Source organism: Liolophura sinensis, chromosome 3 (assembly GCF_032854445.1).
Source record: "Liolophura sinensis isolate JHLJ2023 chromosome 3, CUHK_Ljap_v2, whole genome shotgun sequence".
Taxonomy (NCBI): Eukaryota; Metazoa; Mollusca; class Polyplacophora; order Chitonida; family Chitonidae; genus Liolophura; species Liolophura sinensis.
Genome location: NC_088297.1, coordinates 16,345,395 through 16,364,761, shown reverse-complemented (window position 1 = coordinate 16,364,761; position 19,367 = coordinate 16,345,395). Strand labels below are relative to the sequence as shown.

The 19,367-nt window shown below is 39.7% G+C and overlaps 1 protein-coding gene across 3 annotated transcripts; it reads left to right on the top strand.

The window, feature by feature from the left end:
* The first annotated feature begins 21 nt into the window (after positions 1 to 21).
* On the top strand, positions 22 to 17,823 carry LOC135463657 (double-stranded RNA-binding protein Staufen homolog). Of its 3 annotated transcripts, none has more exons than XM_064741023.1 (15): positions 22 to 160; positions 883 to 964; positions 1,819 to 1,917; positions 2,413 to 2,891; positions 3,935 to 4,148; positions 5,393 to 5,534; positions 6,740 to 6,948; positions 8,604 to 8,680; positions 9,193 to 9,417; positions 10,311 to 10,457; positions 12,036 to 12,185; positions 13,082 to 13,133; positions 13,528 to 13,757; positions 14,123 to 14,304; positions 14,874 to 17,823. In XM_064741023.1, the coding sequence occupies exons 3-15, from the start codon at positions 1,833 to 1,835 to the stop codon at positions 14,956 to 14,958; spliced, it is 2,277 nt and encodes a 758-aa protein (XP_064597093.1). In that variant the 5' UTR covers positions 22 to 160; positions 883 to 964; positions 1,819 to 1,832; the 3' UTR covers positions 14,959 to 17,823. The 3 variants fall into 3 exon arrangements, with proteins under 3 accessions (XP_064597093.1, XP_064597091.1, XP_064597092.1); XM_064741021.1 differs by having other exon boundaries at positions 9,193 to 9,435; XM_064741022.1 differs by lacking the exon at positions 883 to 964 and having other exon boundaries at positions 9,193 to 9,435.
* Positions 17,824 to 19,367: the final 1,544 nt, after the last annotated feature.

The following is a 19,367-nucleotide window of genomic DNA, read 5'->3' as shown; positions in this document are numbered from 1 at the left end:
GTTACTAATCGCAGACAAACATGGCGGTGTGTTAGTCTGCATTTTCTTTACTGTTTGCCAAATGTAAAACTCAAAAATATCTCGTCATATTCGATAGTTCCATACCTTCTACTATTCTTTGATACCCTTAGGTATCGTTTTTCTGGTTCTGTATCAATAGGTAGGTATTCACGCTGAAAATGTACGTTTTTCCCCATTTTATTCCTTGCCCAGGAGACCTGTCAAAACTAAAAGGGATCGGTGCTGCTCGAGAACATACAACAGCGACACGTGCCTTTTTCCTAAAAGATTTTCAAACTGGACGCAGTGCACCGTCAAAACTTGCTGACATTAATTTATTCTAGACTGATTGGAAGTTGTAAAGTTCATGTCGTTGTCATTGTTTGTTGTTCAACCGCGTCGGAAGGTACAAAGTTAATGTGCCTAGCTGCAATTCTGCTTCTGTGCTTTGGTTATGGACATATTGGGGAAGCCTGCTCCCTAATTATATTTTCCCTACATCGCTGTTGTAGCCAGCTTGTAGCTTTTTCCATTGGTGAGCCCTGAACTGTGAACGGAAGTTCATTGGGGTGCAAGTGACAGCATGGTGGTCATTAATTTTTTTTTTTAGTTTATCGAGGGGGATATATTTTGTTCCTGTTTTGTTATATCGATGATGCGGTTAAAAATATGATTATGATTCCCCAGTGTTTCCGCTTCACGTGGAGCGCAATTGCAGCGATGCCCAGCTTAAATTGAAAGGTGTGGGGCGAACTTTCAAGCTTTGATCAGAGTACTGTTTGCGATGGTGGTACATATATTAGTTTAGTAACCACTGGAACAGTTTTGGGTAGCTAAAACATATTCATCACATTCAAACTGACATATTTCTGTTTTCCACAGCAGCCCTTACTATACATGTCATATCCTCTACCACTAGACTGGCCCCGAGAGCACAGTTAGTAGAGCTTACGCCTCAGGAACGGTAGGTCAATCTTGGATCGAGTCACACCTAAGACCTTAAAAGAGGAAGTTGTAACGTCCTCGCTTGGCGTTCAGCATGAAGGGGATAGTGTAATGACTGGTTGACCTGTATCAGTATAATGGCTCAGGCAGGGCGGCTTGCTTTCCTTCGGTAAGGCGTCTCAATGAAGCAGAAAAAAAGATAAAGATAAAAGAGCAGTGGAAATTCGTCCTGCAATAAGGAGGCACATTAAATGTACTCTAAGGACTCCTTTGTCATCATATTACAGAAAAATTGTTAAGTACGATTTTAAACCCCTCTGTTAAACTCACTCTACCACTATTCATCTCACAGCTGTCATTCAGCGTGGCAGGTCTGAATAGAGTTCGGCAATTTTACTTTCGATCAATAGAAATAACACTCTGGGGAAATGAGGCGGAGTTACTAAAATTTCAAATCGTGCGACTGTTTATTTCAGTTTACTATGTTAAAACACATAGGCACCAATTAAGGGTTCTGAGTCCGGTTCCTTTCAGTTTTTTAGTGCATAGGCTTGTTTGGTTTGGGGAGTCATGGTAATGGTTGTTAGATGGATGACAGTAGATGAATGGTGTGATTTCAGGAGGTAAATGAATACAGTGTGTTCATTAAGTTTCTGTTTGGAAATAGCCACGAGAGATTAGGGATTAAGTCGTCTGACGTTACACTGCTTGCCTATGGCCGACAAATTGCAGTGGAGCATTTGATTCGGTGAACTACATGTGTATGTACCTCTGCTTTAAAACAACTTCTTCTTCTCAGATGTTTATTTTATGGGCAGAAGTATAATAATGCTTGTAATTCTAGAGTTATAATATGTGTTTGTCCTGTTACAGTTGACGGTTGACTGATGATGTCACAGGTATCCAAGAATAGTGCAGGGGCAAGCTCAGAGACGACGGAGGCAGGACCTGGCCTCCTCTACTCTCGCTCAGGTGAGAACCCTATTTGTATATTGCTTGATTAATAACTGAGCATTAAAAAAAATTTACAAGTGAACAAAAGGACACAAGAAAAAAACATATTTGTCTTAAACATTTAAGGTGATTCCCACTGTAATCTTGAGATTTAAAATTTTGAAAGTCTTTGAGAAAGAGTTTCCATGATTGGTGAGTGGCAGGATTCTGAAATATACATGTGATCAGATATTCTCATGTGGAGTAAGGCCTCAGCCCAGTTACATTACACAAAAACATGAATGTGTTTCTTCACATCAGGCTTTAGTAAGTTCGGCACAACGGTTTCCTCTATGTAAAAGACATTAATTGTTAAAAATGTAAAAAATCCCACCATAAAGCTGGCTGCTGCCATAGAAGTGAAACATTCTTGAGTACCGTGTAACACACCAATCAGATTAATAAAATAATTAAATGAAAACTTAAGTAAATTTGATTCTACAGGTAGTGTGTATTTCGTTTATTTTTACAAAGTTGTCACCCCTCCCGGGAAGAGTGGCATGGAGAAGAGTGAGGTCACGGGAACGGCGACTACGATGACTTCGGTCACATCAAGCTCGATGTCCCCGGTACCAGGAGTGCTCAACCTGCACCCTAACCTCCTGTCGTCTTTTCAGCAGGCAAAAATGACTGCTCCCGCATTGCCAGCCAATAAGCTCAAGGTGACTGGCAATGCCGGAACCAATCAAAATGGAGCAGTGTCTAAGACGCTGGGGAACTCTGGGCTGGAAGCTGGAGGATTCATAAATGGAGGGGGCTCCTTGGCTGGAGTATCCGTTGCTGGAGGATCCGCCACTGAAGGAGCCGTAACGGCCAAAGCTAAGAGTTCTCCGTCAGAGATGTCCGCCCTGCAGCAACAGTTTGAGCACCTACAGATGATTAACGACTCCTTGGCAAACACAAAAGAGAAAACACCGATGTGTCTGATCAATGAACTGGCTCGCTTCAACAAGGTACAATCACATATGTTGCTGTTGAAGGGGCTATACCAGAGACCTTTCGGCAAAAAAAGCCTTATTCATTAATCAAAATCAAATTTTCTGTATTTGCCAAGAGCAGCTCAAATTATTGCCTCTGAGAAAGTATATATGACTCGTACCTACATTATTTATACATGTAGTGTTAAAATGATTGTATAGTTTGAAAAAATTATATTACAACCCACATTTTGGAATGGTAACATGTGCACAAACTTCCCAAGGTCAGATCCAAGAATGTTTGGCTATCAGTATGGCCTTTTTTTTTTTTTTTTGTGGATAAAATGAACCTAGTACTGTACTGTGCATGTACAACAGGTCCATTGAATCTTATCAGAAGTCCATTACCTAGAAGTATGCATCTTCCCTATAGCTAGTCCCTGCAGCACTTTACACTTTTCTTTGATCTCTAACACATTATGTGACGTATCTGCACAGCCGTGTATTTTTTTTCTCTCTATTGCGCAGCAAATGTTTGAAAAACACCTGATGAATGGTGGGGAAAATGTTCCAAATGCTGTTGTGTAGAAGTGGACTTAAAAAAAGAACATTGCTACAGAGAGTTTTGTAGAAGGATAAGCATGTTCTTGACAGTAATTGTTTTAGAGTTGCTTGGTAATGTAAATATAGTTAATGGGTTCTTAGCCGCACAGCAAAAATGGTTAGTGAAATCGGAGCTTTAACTGTGAAGATTGCTAATAAGTCTTAATAAATGGGAGGGGCCTTTGTGGCACTGGGTTCAGCACACCACTGCAGTGCAGTGACTCAGGCACCTCTCAGCAATGCAGTTGTTACGAGGTCAAGTCCAGCTCATACCGTCTTCCTCACCGCCCGTACTGGGGAAGGTCTTCCAGCAACCTGTGAATGGTTGTGGGTTCCTGTGGGCTCTGGTCAGTTTCCTTTCTCTGGTTGTACTCAATAGTCTTGAGTACGACATAAAACACCAATCCAATAGATAACTAAGATACATGTGAGAGGTTTACAAGCTGTAATTTCTCTACGTTACTCATGATTAACAGGTCCAGCATCAGTACACCTTGATTGATGAACAAGGGCCAGCTCACAAGAAGACATTTTACGTCAAACTAAAACTGGGGGAGGAGGAGTACTCAGCCCAGGGCCCAAGCATTAAGAAGGCTCAACACGCTGCTGCATCTTCTGCTCTAGCAGCTACGGCACTCGAGCACCCCCCGCCAAAGCCTCCTAGAGCTACCCTGGTTGGTGGAAATGGTGGTAAGTTCTAATACTGTACTACCCAAACAGATTTCCTCACACCATAATGGTTGTTGTATAAGTGAAATATTCTTGAGTACAGCGTAAAACACCAATCAATTAAATAAAATAAATGTACTATACAAGGTCACTCAAGCCCTGTCAAGTACATGTAGCCACTCACTGACTCACTCACCCACCCACCGTTTATAGGTCACTGTTAAATAAAATAGTGGTTTAACCATGTTTGACACTCTCACTCACTCACTCACCCACCCACCCACCGTTCATAGGTCACTGTTAAATAAAATAGTGGTTTAACCATATTTGATTTGGAATACTGTATTGGCTGCTTTTTGGGGGGTTTTTTCAATCATTGTACATGTACATATACCTTTCCTTTAAGTTATTAATCTTATTTCTTATTAGTTCTGTTGGTTAGCGCACTAACGCGGGATAATGACCACTAGAAGTTAGAAGGTTTGCCAGCAACCTGCAGATGGTCGTGGGTTTCCCCCGAGTGCTGCCCGTTTTCCTCCCACCATAATGCTGACCACTGTCGTATAAGTGAAATATTCTTGCGTACGGCGTAAAACACCAGTGAAATATATAAATAAATCTTATTCCAAATTCATGTTTTGCAATTAGATGCCATTACCTTGAATCACCTATAATTTCATGTAATATTTCAGCCACTAATCTTTCTTTATAAACTACAATGTACAATATATACTACAAAAGCCGGATTACCCTAAATGTCCTAAAAGTTCATGCATGGCTAACTTGCTCAATTTATCATATTCAGAGAATTCTAATTATTCAAGAAAAGTGCTTTAAGGCTCGTTTGCTTGGAAGGTATTGAAAATGAAAAGAATTCAGGTTATCAGGGTGTTCATTATGTTTGTGAATATAAGGTTACCCCGGAAAAGTTGCCAGCTACCTGAGTAAATTAAGAACTTTTGGTCAAAGTAACGTGTGTCAGCAACCCACGCATGGTTGTCGGTTTCCCCCAGCTCTACCCATTTTGCTCCCACCGTAATGCTGGTCGCCATTGTATAAGTGAAATATTGAGAAATGCGCAAAGCACCAATCAAAGAAATAAAAGTGGCACGTTCATTATTCTCCGAAACCAGCAGGTAACTGCCTTCCAATGACCCCCTTGGGTGATTTTTTCACCAACAACTGTAGAGCACTTAGTTGATGAAAAATTCCATGAAATAATAAGCATATTTGCTGACTTTTTTTTAACCATTTGTGGTTTTCAGTGAACAACATCACCCCTACTGTGGAGCTGAATGCTTTAGCCATGAAGCGGGGGGAGGCAGCTGTCTACAAACCCATAGAACCTCGCCACCCCTCGTACTACCCACCCCCCAACTTTGACTTCAGGGGCATGTACAACCAGAGGTGAGTTGTACACAAATTGTATTTTGAGTATACAGTGTGAAAAGTGGATATCTTGCCATTGATTCCCATATCCTGTATTTTTACATATATGGGGGGGCCTCCATGACCAAGCGGGGTTGGCATTCCAGCACAGAGCCTCCTACCAATGCAGTTGCCGGAAGTTCAGCTCATGCCGGCTTCCCCTCCGGTCTCCTACCAATGCGCTTGCTGTCAGTTCTGGTACAGCTCATGCTGGCTTCCTCTCCGGCCTCCTACCAATGCACTTGCTGTCAGTTCTGGTACAGCTCATGCTAGCTTCCTCTCCGGCCTCCTACCAATGCGCTTTGTTGTCAGTTCTGGTACAGCTCTTGCTGGCTTCCTCTCCGGCCTCCTACCATTGCGCTCGCTGTCAGTTCTGGTACAGCTCATGCCAGCTTCCTCTCAGGCCTCCTACCAATGCGCTCGCTGTCAGTTCTGGTACAGCTCATGCCGGCGTCCTCTCCGACTGTACGTGAGAAGGTCTGTCACCAACCTGCAGATGGTTGTGAATTTCCTTTGGTTTCCTCCCACCATAATGCTGGCTACCTTTTTATAAGTGAAATATTCTTGTGTACGGTGTAAAACACCAATCACATAATCATTTATACATATATGATAAATGACCTAAAATTTTACCCCAAAAAGTGCCTTCTTTTTTAATCAAAGTGTGTTACAAAATAGTGCTGAAACTTATATTTATAAATTTCCAGTAGGATATGAAGGCTCCTACCATTTAAGAAATCCTCAATATCTAATCAATCAATATCTAAGATGTTTCACTTAGTCATGTGTGAAATTTTAGTTCATTTACCATGTGTATATTAGTCCAGAGCCTGTTTGTGACATCATCATACCTTAATTCCTCAAAAGAGCAACTTTCAGTGCAATTTATGCACATTTTTTAATTTGATTTTTGAGACAAAACTACATTGGTTGGATCGGCCAGTTTCAGTGTTTAACAAAAAGTATAATTTTGAACAGTGAACACAGTATAATGCCTTTAGAATATGCTTGGATAAACACCTTGCAATCGCTCAAAAAAGTTGAAGAATCACAGTAGTTAATTTGCATTATAAATTATGCACATTTTTTCAAATACTCGATACTACATTTCCATTGGTCCTGTACAGCGCACTTTTTCCAGTCTGGAGGCATACGTAATTTACATTGGTCTCTCCACTTGACAGGTATCATTACCCCCGAATGCCTAGGATGTTCTACACCTCGCTGAAGGTGGGTCCGCGGGAGTTTATCGGGGAGGGGCCCACACGCCAAGCTGCTCGTCACATGGCTGCCACAAAAGCCCTCAAGATCTTGCGGTTAATCCCTCTCCCCAACCAGAGCGCGGGAAAGATCAAAGACGAGCCTGACATCACAAAGACTGAGATTCTGGATGGTAAATAGCATTGTTGGCTCTTCTTTAGAGGTGGGAGGGGGGGGGGGGAACCTCTGTGGCTCAGTTGGTTAGCGCACTAGCGCAGCGTAATGACCCAGGAACCCCTCATCAATGCGGTCACTGTGAGTTCATGCTGGCTTCCTCTCTGGCCATATGTTGGAAGGTTTTCCAGCAACCTGTGGATGGTCGTGGGTTTCCCCAGGGCTCTGCTCAGTTTCCACCCAACATAATGCTGGACGCTGTTGTATAAGTGAAATAATCTTGAGTACGGCGTAAAACACCAATCAAATAAACAAATAAATCGTCTTTGGAACAGGCATTGGTGAAGTTGTTAAGGGGCTTGCCTGTCAGTCACCAGGTCATGTGAGATGTGTTTGGTCTAACTCTGCTTTGGACAGGGCATTTGTAGACTCCCTTGCTGTCATTGCATTGTGAGGCTTTGGTTACTGCGGGCACTCCGGTTTCCTCCACCCACAAAACTTTAAAAGCATTCTTGAGTATGGTGTAAAAAAACTTATTTGCAAAGATTTTTTTTTATTTGAAAATATTATCATTTGGTGGATATTTGGGACCACCTTTTGGTATTTATCATTGTTGCATAATAATGCATAATTCATGTCTGATGAATTTATTTGAATGTAAATTTGTTGTTTATATCTAAACATACGCATTTTATCTGAATTTTGATAATATTTAGAATATATTAAAAATATAAATATGATCAGAATCCAGGGTGAACATATACTTTATCTGAAAAGACAAAATTCTAGCAAAATATGTTCATTAAACATGTGTTAATCCTCATTTATAATATTATAACACAAAGACTATATATACCAAAAGGTTGTCCCAAATACCCACCATGCAATAATTATTTTCAAGAGAAATAATAAAGGAAAAATTGGAGTCAGCATCAATGAATAGACCTCTTAAAACTATGCGTAAATACACTTTCATTAATTTTTTTTAGATTTTTGTGAAAAGAGTTAAAGGCATTCAAACATTTGGATTCTAAGGTGGGCTATCAGAGTTTAGGAACTATGACATGACAGGAAGTTTTTCCAACTCTGATCACGACACCAAATGTTGGAATAACTCTTATCCCCATGAGCAAAAGATGACTGAAATGATTTTCCACAAAATTCTTTCCTTCTGGTTTACATCAGGACAAAAAAATGATGTGACATCAGGACAAAAAGATGCTGTGACGTCAGAGTTCCTAGATTCCTTCAGTATGGCTCATGAAGCCCACCATAGTATTCAAATATCTGAAAAACTAAATGAAAGTATTTTTACACACAGTTTTCAGTTGTCTATGTGATGAACCTTACTTCATATTTTAGCTTTCTCTTGTCTTAAATACGATATTTACAACTATGTGCAATCATTAATCTTGACTTCGTGTCATTTTTATGTTTTCTCCACCTTTAATACCATCATGTAAGTGAGAAATATATGCATGTAGTGTTGAACAATTCTCTGTCAGATGAAATCAATGACTCTTTTTGTTGCTTCATAGAAGTGAAATGTCTATTCTAGAGAACTGTATTGAATCTCAGCCACAAATATGCATATTCCCACATTGAATGCTGTAAGGGGAGAACTCTCAGAGAAAGGAATTAATGATTTACATACCTGTTCTTACTTCTTTACAGAGAAGGATAACTTGAAATCCGAGATCAGCCTGGTCCACGAAATCGCCCTTAAGAGAAACCTTGAGGTTGTCTTCCAGGTAAGACAGTCGTGTTTTACAATGGACATTTTGGTTCAGCGCTATATCCAGAATGGGCTGGATCATGTGTTGAAGTCAGAGGTGGCATTTCAATCCTATGGTCCACTGCTTTCGGGATATTGGCGACAGAGCTGTCGACGTCGATATTCTGGCTGTTAATTCGGTCTTACATGAAGTTTGTGGGACATAACTTACCTTTAATCATTGTGTCGTACACATTGGTTTTGCATTGTCTGGTAGATTATCCTGGGTTTCCCCATTATGCTATCCACTTTTATGTTTAGCTTTCATCAAAGAAAAATAAATAAAAATGAGGACAAGAGGAAAAAATAGAAATTCTTCACAGTTTTTAAAAATGTTTGAATTGTTGTTGTTTTTTTTTTTTCTTAGTATGCCAGTTTTGAAATGGCTACCATCACAACAGGCTTGCTGGAGAGAATCTGGTGTCTGTTTAGTGCAATGTTATTCGTTTGATGTCCAATATGTTATTTTCTCACCTGCCATTTACACAGGTGACCCGGGAGTCAGGCCCTCCCCACATGAAAGTCTTTGTGACACAGTGTCGTGTGGGAGACTACACCACTGAGGCGCAAGGCAACAGTAAAAAACTCTCCAAGAAAAAAGCTGCGGAGAAAATGCTTGAGCAGTTACGTCAGCTGCCTTCTGTCACCTCAACTAGTCAAAAAGCCAAACCAAAAATGATGACAACCAAAAAGAAAAACAGAAACTTGATCAAGGTAGAGACGCTTAGTACCGTAAGTCCACCATTATTCTGCTCTTATTGTTATTGTTTGTGTAAATTTTTGAACTTCAAGAAATGTTCAAAATGAGTTGCGCCTGGGTGCACATATGCACCCACCTTTTAGCCAGTGCACCTTAAGATGTTTACCTGTGCAGCCATTTTGTAAATCTGCGAGCTCCAGTGCACGACATTTTCTTTCTATACACAACCCCTCCTCCACCCTCAACCCTCCACGAAGCTAGAGTGGGAGATGGTATACGAGACTGTCTGACCACCTGTCTGTTGACACGATTTTGTCGACCCATCTCCCAAGCTACTGTGCGGAGTTCAGTGAAAATTCTCAACATGTACATCTTGCCTGTCATCTTAACTTGTGCAGGCTTAAGTTTAATGGCAGTCGAGTATTTTTTTTTCATGATTATTTTTATAATTACCCCCATTTAGGACATTGGTAATAGTGCTTTTCCATGTATTCAGATTTTGTCCCTGGTCCCAATTCTGTGGCAGCGATTTCCTCCCACCATAATGATGGCTGCTATTGTATAAGTGAAATATTCTTGAGTACGGCATAAAACACCGATCAAATAAATAAATAAATTTCTTTCAAGAGTTTATTGGGTTTTTTCCTTTTATTTTTGAGAGTACTTCAGACATCCAAATTCTAGTTCTGATTCAACCTCTGAAGTAGATATGTTGCCAGGACAATCTCTTTCAACTTTGCAGAAGGAAACAATGGAAAAACAGCTGTTTGGCTATGTTGTGGAAAAAATAAACAAAAAAAAAATAAACTCCTTTGTTGTACAGGCATTGCAGGATTTTGTTGTTGTTGTTGTTATTTGTTTTAGTTCAGAAACGCCTCTTATTGGCTTCTCCCATTTTCTCCCTCAGGCTCAGAAAGCCGACCCAGGCTACGGGGTAGGGATCAACCCTATTAGTCGCCTCATTCAGATTATGCAGGCTCAGAAGAAGAAGGAACCAGTCTATACGCTGATCACAGAGAGGGGACAGCCCAGGCGGCGAGAGTTTGTTATGCAGGTAGGACAAAAGTCCTCAGGTCACGCAGTAACCATGGTAACATGCAGGACATACATGTACCAGGTGTGCGTTCAACCAAAGCCTTGGAATTTGTGGATTTCCTCACTGTCACTGTTTCTTTGATGGGTTCGTTATAAAGGACAAATTCTGAATCTTCATGTCAAATGATGTAGTAACAAGATTTTCGTTATGGATATACAACTTCTTGTTTTGTCAGCATGATGTTTCGATATAGATGGTAACATTGTGTTAGTATTTACAGTGGAATGTGATGCCAATAAAAACAAGTTGTGTATCTATAACAAACATCCCTTTGGTGTATAATTTTTAAATTAGCTCTGTCCGATTTCCTCTTACCATAATGCTGGCCATATAAGTCATGTAAGCGAAATATTCTCGAGTACAGTGTAAAACACCAATGAAATAAACGAAATAAATTTATTGTATAATTTCATCTGCGACTTCTAAATGCATCTTCAGGAACTCCATAGGTGTTGGTTCAACCCTGGCCTCGGACAGGGAATTTGTACATTCTCGTGCTCACACTGGGGCATTGATGATAAACTGATTATCATTCGTGAGGCTATTTCATTTGTTGGGAGTTCACAAGCTGTGCACGTCTGTTTGTCATGTGTGTAGACTCGTAGACCCATAAATCTCCTGGTATTTATACCGAAAAAATTCTTGAATGTAGTGACGTTAAACAACAATGAAATGAATTATATAGTTAAATTTTTTGTTTAACATATTCACACTTCAAAAGAGCCAAAGATAGAATTTCATCAGTAATATAATTTTGGGCGTATCAACTTTTAATCAATTAACTTAAAGTTGGGAGCGAATACATGTGAACTTATTAAAAAAGGAAAATTAAAAGTTGTACCAGGTTGTCAAAGTATATAAACTTTTTGAGTTCTCAGTGTGTCTAGCCTAGCCCTGGCAAGTCAGGCAGTTTGTCAGGTATGTGTGCCTGGTTGGAGATTACATACAGAGCACACCTGTTACCATTTTACAACAAACAAACAAAATTGGTGCATAACACAAATTAAATATTGTTTGCTTTAAATAAGGTGAACAATGATATCTCAACAGCTATGGCAGAATTAAATATTAGCAGCAGCATCAGTTGTTGTTTTTTAGTCAGTATTTGATACATTATTTCAGACAGGTAAATAACTTTGGATTGATAATGATTTCAACTGATTGTATACATGTAATGATGTACTATTGACCTTCATATTTAATAATTGATGTGCATGTATACTGAAATGGCCTCCAGGAAAAGCAGATTGTTCAAGTCGACAGTGCTGCCACAAAGTTTTATAATTCAATTCACATCCACAATTGTAAGTTCAAGTCCAGCTCCTACTTGCTTCCTCTCCGGTCATACGTGGCAAGGACTGTCAGCAACCTGCAGGTGGTCCTGGTTTCCCCCGGGCTCTGTCCGACTTCCTCCTACCATAATGCTGGCTGCCGTCATATAATTGAAATATTCTTGAGAATATCTTGAAACATCAGTCAAATAAATAAATAAATTGAAATTAGTACATAGTCATGTACATTTATTTTGACCAACAGGTGTGCGTTGAAGACAAGACATGCACAGGTGTGGGACCCAACAAGAAGTTAGCCAAGCGTAATGCGGCTGAAGAGATGTTACAGCTGCTGGGCTTCAGCCGACCCTCACCCCAGCCCTCTAAACCAGCTCTCAAGTCGGGCATTTCTGATGTAAGTGTCATAACTGGCCTGTGTTCTGATGAGCATAATACTGGCCTTGTGTGCTGTGTTTTACATGTAATCATGGACTAGATGGTGACACTAAGGTCTCTTGACCAGCCAGTCTCTCTCCGGATTTATCATGAGCTGCTGCTGTAATGGCCTTGTACTATGGTTTTTGTTTTTACATTTACATGCAACTGTAGAAGAGCTTGTGATGCCAGACAAATGCAGTTCATTTTGTACCTTCCTCAAAAAAATTCAAATTTACCCTTGAAAATTTAGCATTTAGATGTACATAGGACACAAATTACATGTAGGACTTTCCTTTTATATAGAATTCTTTCCACAAAACAAATACTGGCTTTAGTCAAAATGTCAAATACGATTTTAAGGGTTATCTTTTTGGCCTTGCAAAGTAGAATTTTCATCACTTCATAAATGTGATCTTAAGACAAATATGCCAAAATTTCACACTGCAGTACCAAAAACTAAGATTTCTGATGAAGTTTTAAGTTTTGGTTTAAGTCAGAAATGGCTTTGTGGAATTGGTGCCGGCTTCAATTTAGTGGGTTGATGAAGGCGTGTAATTAAGTATTTAGGGCCATCCGATTTACTCCACACATAAATCTCATTACCATCATCAAGGACAACAATTCTTGAATATAGAAATAAGCCCTAATGGAATAAAAAAATACTGTTAAATTGCTCCACATCTTTGCACTCATCTAAAGATTTGTTTAAATGCATATTATAAACATTAAAAATTCGTTTTTGATATGAAGCTATATTTTAATTTGTGTGTTGCAAAATAGAAAAGTTTACACCTTGTGCAGCCTATAAACAAGGATAGTGCCTGTATAAGACGAGAAATTAAGATGTTGAACTGTTTTGTTGTATAATTACAGTTTGCATCTGGAGACAAAAAAGTAACGTTCAGTGATCCAGAAGATGGTATTGGTAAGTTCTTTCCCTTGTTTATATGCTCCTAGTACTGGCATGGTGGCATTGTCTGTCAGTCTGTCTGTCTCTCCATCCTTAAAATATATGGAAATAATGGCATCGATGAACATACTTGGAACACCGGCTCAGCCTATCACCTCCAATTCGGGTTTTCCTCCAAGTAAAGTTGTTTTGACAAATGTCACTGTTCATGTCACCACAGCAGGCTGTTTAATTTCTGCACTGACCACTGAAGCCTACTGAAAACTGTAGTTTAAACTACAAAAAAGCTTTTTTGTAATTTCATATGTTAGGTCACATCATATACTCCATATTAAGAAATAAAAACCATGATTTTATGATTCCTTTACAAAGTGCAGTTGTATTATTGTGCTGTCTTGTATTCCTCCAGCTACCAATGGGAAAGGTGTTCGGCAGCTCATGCCTGGGCTTCTCTTCTTACCTGAGAAGAGTCGCCAGCCCAATGTGGGCAGACGCAACCTGGGCTCACTAGCAGGGGGAGACAACCTCCAGGTGACAAACTTTCTCAATATGAACACTGGATTGAGAGCCGAACAACAACTGGTTGCCATAGCGAAAGCTAATAATTTTACTGTGGAATTTGACGACTTTTCTGGCAAGGTTAGTGTATTATTTATTTATTATTGATGTTTTGGTGAAAGTTAACGACTTCAGTAAAAAATTCAAACGCAGCCCCTTAAAAATATTTTGCACTAGTTTGTGTAAAATTGGTACATTTCTTCTTTACTGCAAAACAATGTACCAACCACAGTTTGGGTTCTTCCCGTTCTGAGTTGCTGGATAATTATCAACCAGTAAGACGAGTACTTTCTATACAAGTACAAATATTTCACCGATGGGAATGTACTCAAGTTTGTGCCCAAGTAAAAGACAACAAGATGGGCTCATGCCTAGATCAAATCATCACAGTTTAGTTATGAAGTATTCTCCCTTTGATAAGTGTGGTGGTTATCTCCCTTTGCCAGGAATGCCTGTGCCGCGTGACAATGTCCACAACACCCACTCACTCAGTTCATGGCACTGGTCCCACTCGTCAGGCTGCCAGAGACACTGCCTCCTTCGCAGCACTCAAACATCTGGTCGAGAGTGGCACTGTTGACTTGAAGGCAATCGCCGCAGGGGAAGACAAAGTTGTCAGTGGGGATGGGTGAGTTAACATGTCTCAGGGCCCAGTTGTTCCTGTATTAGTTAATTCCGGTATAAAGTCATATTTTATATCTAAGATTTTAGCCAAATTATAACAGTAGCAGATTTAGTAGTTGATATTTAATATGGGGTTACGCAATTACTTTTGGGCTAAGTACAAATTTGAATACATGCCTTAAAGTCAAATCTGGTATTAAGCCTTAAAACACTTTTGAACAACCGTGACGTGATCTTTTTTCAGGGGTTGAAATATTAAGTTATGTTTCTGCGACAGGTATTTTTATTCTATGCATTCAGAAAAGCATTTTCTGTCTGTACTCATCTGCCTCTATCCATTTACATCGTGTCGTTAATATCGAATATCGTTGAACAACCATGAAATAAACATATTAACAAAATAGAATCATTCGAGTGGTCTTGCATGAAGTTTATGTGCAGATCACATCCCATACATCAATATATGTATGCAATATACCATGAACTTGGCATTAAACACCAATTAAATAAATGATCATAATCCAATAACTGAGTTTCTCAATTTTTTGTGTGTGTTTTTGTTTTCCTTGACAGGCCAGTCAAGTCTACCAATGACGTTGGGATCACCATGAAAGGTGGACTTGTTGGAGATTCCCTGCGAACAACGGCTACTCTCTAACATATTACCGACTAAAGTCTTTCCCTTTTGATTGGTATTGGCACAAACTCTACAGAAATAACATTCATTCCTAGTGTCGTGTTGCTTACTCAGCTGTGAAGGGGTTTCCGCACCTGAGTGTTTAAGCACACTGTTACCCTGTGCTGCATTTTGTTTTAGGCTTTCTTTGATGATTTACATGATCAGTAAGAATTTTGATAATCAGTTATTAATTAACAACAAATGGTTTGTACTGTTACATTTAGACTGTTGACTTTCTCATTGGGATTCATTTTTAGTGTACTGGTGAAAATGAAACTTAATGAAAAATTAAAACTTGATGGAAAATATTGACTTTTGAATATTGTGCGTTCCAGCTTGTGAAGTTTTACTAAGATGTGCGCGCAGCTTCGGAATATCCCACAAGTTCACAGTTTTTGATTGTGGAGGTTACTTTGAAAATACATGTATTTCTGTGAAGTTTTGTCTGCAGGGTTTTAGGGATATACACGGTGTATACTGAACAACAACAGACTTGTACAGGCACTCGATGTCGCTCTTAATTCTTTGCCTATACTGTCTAGTTTACCCAGGCATGAAAGCCATGGGTTTCTCACATTGTTGAGTAATACCGAATGCAAATGGAGTGACATCGAGAGATTTTCTGAAGTCTTCAAATTGTGTTCAAAAGTTATGCCCCTTGGCAGTATTGACCGCCAGAGTTGCTGTGAGACGTAACTTTGGAAACAATAGAGGCTACAGTTTGCAAGGTGGTGTTTCTGTTTTATTATAAAAGGGTTATTATAATGATCAGAAGTGCTTCTTAGCTTATAAATCGTGAATTCACAGCTTCATGTTTTCTTCAACCTTTCTGTTACGTCATCCTTCTTTGTAATGAATCCGAGATCAATGCAGATAATTCGATTAATTTATGTTGCAGAATGACCTAAGTTGTTATTTTGTTGAAGTATTTTGAAATAGACTTGTTCAAATGCATCCCATAAGTATCAATGTAAGGAATATTTTACCACCTTAATACTGGCCGAGAAGACCAGTATTACACCAAACAAAAATGTGTTGGCCTAAGCTTTCCCCTGGACCAACATTGTCGTCTGTTGTAAAACCCACAATTAGACTGAAACAACATGAAAAAAGTTCTATTTCTTTGGGGAGTTTGAAAAGCAAGCTGACACAATTTTTTGTTTCTGTTTAGCACTTTTCAGCCAAAACAACTCCCGCACAAATTCATTTTGTTTCAAATTCTGTCGCCCACTATCCAAAAACTTAGTCCCTTTTAAATGTATAAAGTGCGTTTTCATTGTTATCCTATTTTTGCGGTGGGTTGGGGACAGGGCACACCATTGGATCCAAAACAACATGTACACATGGAAAGTTGGGTTGGGATATGGGTGAGAAATTCACAGTCTTGACATTGAAAAGAGCCGTGAAAGTCGGTATGTACGTGTACATGTTACCCAGGGTTTTCAGCGAACCATCTGGGAGCTAAATCTTTACCTTAAAACAGCAGAATTCTGTATCTTGTACCCTCAGGGTGAATATCAGATCTTAATCCTAATAGTGTCACCCATTAGGATGGATATCAGATCTTCATCATAATAGGTTAAGTTCACTGACTCTAGAGGATATCAGATCTTCGTCCTAACATGTTCAGTTCAGTGACTAAGGTGAATATCAGAACTTTGTCCTAATAGGATCACTTACAAGAGATGATGTCACATCTGCATCCTAAAAGGATCAGTCACATGGGTGGATATTAGATCTCCACCCTAATATGAGCGCTTTTTCTATTTGTAGGTCTGTTTTTTGGGGGTTTTTTTTAGGGTGGACAACAGATTATTCTGCTAAGATTATGCCACTCTTCTGTTCTGAAACCTGATAATCGACATGTTCCAGATTGGTCTTTCTTTTGTAGGGATCTGAACAACCCCTTTAGTTCGAAAATTATTTATTTTCCTGTACATTGCAACAAATTGCGTTGTACATGTACCACTGTATAATATGATTTTAAGCTTTTGTTTTTTTCCTTTTTTTAAGAGGAGAAACTGTTCTGTTAGTACTCTTTGTTAGCGCTCTTTGCCATGAACTTAAATGTTGCAGTGACATTGATATCACCTAGTACGGTGAAGGGTGTGTAGACATGTTCGTGCTTGGGTTTTATACACCTACCCTTGTATTTGTATGGGCAACGGGCATGGCATATTTTTAGGCCCACTTACCAGGTATGTCGTCTGTCAGGGTTTGGCCAATGTTTGTACCCACGCAGCAGATCTGTTGCGAGTCGTGGTGCAGAGTTTGACTAATGTTTGAGCTTAATCAGCAGATATGTTGCAAGGTACGGTGCGGAGTTGGCCTAATGTTTGTGCTTAGTCGGCAGATGTGTTGCGAGTCATGGTGCGGAGGTTGGCTAACACTTGTGCCCAGGCAGCAGATAGGTTGCGAGTCGTGGCGCGGAGTTGGCCTAATGGTTGTGCCAATTCAGCAGATATATTGCGTGTCATGGCCCGGAGTTTGGCAAATGTTTGTACCCACTCGGCAGATATGCTGCGAGTTATGGGATGACATCCATTTACAGAACATCATTTTCTGTGTTTCGTGTGAGCACTTCAAGTTGACCACACAAAAGCACGCCATGCTGGTTTGTATGAAGTACATCATCGCTAACCAAGCTCGGATTTGTAGCATTTCAGGCGCCCTTAAGCCTTATCGTTTTGACATAGTCTCTACTTAAGTTAATAAACTGCATTGTTGTTGTTGGCTTTACAACTGGTTTAATGCTATATAGCCCTGAATGGATGATGTTCACGTCGGCTCATTGTTTGAGGTAAAATTCACACAAAAAAAAAATAAAGAAAGGTTGGAAAAGAACACTGTCCTGTCATTTTTGTTTTCCAGTTCTAATGTATATATCTGTTTTCTCATATCATTAACCTGCGTTATTTAGTTCTATTCAACTGCAGGTATAGGTTTATTTACATTCAGTAGATTTGTCCTGTACCCCAAGGTTAAGCCACTTCCTCCTTCTATAAACACCACGTGCCCCGTGGTTAGTGTGCTGATAGTACAGCACAATGACCCAGGAGTCTCTAACCAGTGCGGTCGCTGCGAGTTCAAGTCTAGCTCGTGGTACGAGGAGAAAGCCTGGCAGCAACCTGTGGATGCCGGTTGGTTTCCCCTGCCTCTGTCCGATCTCGTGCCATCATGATGCAGGCCGCCGTCGTATGAGTGAAACCCTCTCGAGTAAATAAATAAACATCGATGCCAGTTCTTCATAAAGGAGGCTACACCACATACTTTTTGTTCCAAGATAATCAAATCAAATTGTACCAAGAATAGCCTAAATTATTGTCTTTCAGGAAATAAAGATTCGTACCTGTGCTATTTATAGTGTTTTAAGAAAAGTTCTAAAGGCGACGAACGGTTTTGAACGGTAACTCCTGTACAGGCTGAGGCATGTGTTTTGAGCTGTTTAAATAAAATTTAGCCAATATTCGAATGGATTTACGCTAATCGATTTTTTGCCCCAAATCTCAGGTATAACCGCTTTGAATTCCTGACGGATAGCTGGCCCATATCGGGAGACAACACTACTCCAAATGTCTGTATGGTGCATGCACGGATAAAGCATCCTTCTAGAAGCCTACCTTTTTTTTACTAGCCTTACGAATTAGTGTCTTTTACCACCACAAAGATTTACAACTCCGTATCATTTGAAGTCCCTGCTCTGCAATCCTTACGCATGACAGTGTAAGTCGTTCTACTTGTTTAGGTTTTAGAGGTCAATATTTGAATGTGTCACATGACCTGGGCATTATGCAGCTTTACAAACTGTTCAGGCGAGCTACTGGTATTCTCTGAATGCCTTGCTTATTTTGTCACAATGCTAACCTAGATATTGCAGACCAAATCAAGCAAAAAGGCAAACACCGCCATGTTATCAATTTTAACCATCTAGGCCCGAGTGATGTCCAGAACAGGAGAACGCAGTTGTTTTCGCTGACGTCACCCGCATCCGGTTTTGTGCTTTAGCCATCACGTCTTAAATGACATTTCCCATTGCTTCATAAAAATCCAAGATCAAAAGTTGATTTATAGAGCTGCCATGCACAACAGAACAAAGTGGTTGTGGCTGTTTATAGGTCTGTGTCAACCTCTCTTCCGAAGTAACAGAGGTTATGTTATTTGTTGTCGTTTCTTTCGAAGAGACTTTGGTTCTACAAGCACAAGGCTGAGAATTGTGTTTAACCTTAATTTTGTTAGGCCAAACCCTAAATTGCCTGTTAGGAATGAAAAAAACCTATACATTCCATGTATGAACCCATTAAAATATATACGGAAATTTAACTGACGTTTATAGACATGAAAACCAACATAGTATATGAAATAAACTAATTTCTCTATAAATCCTGACT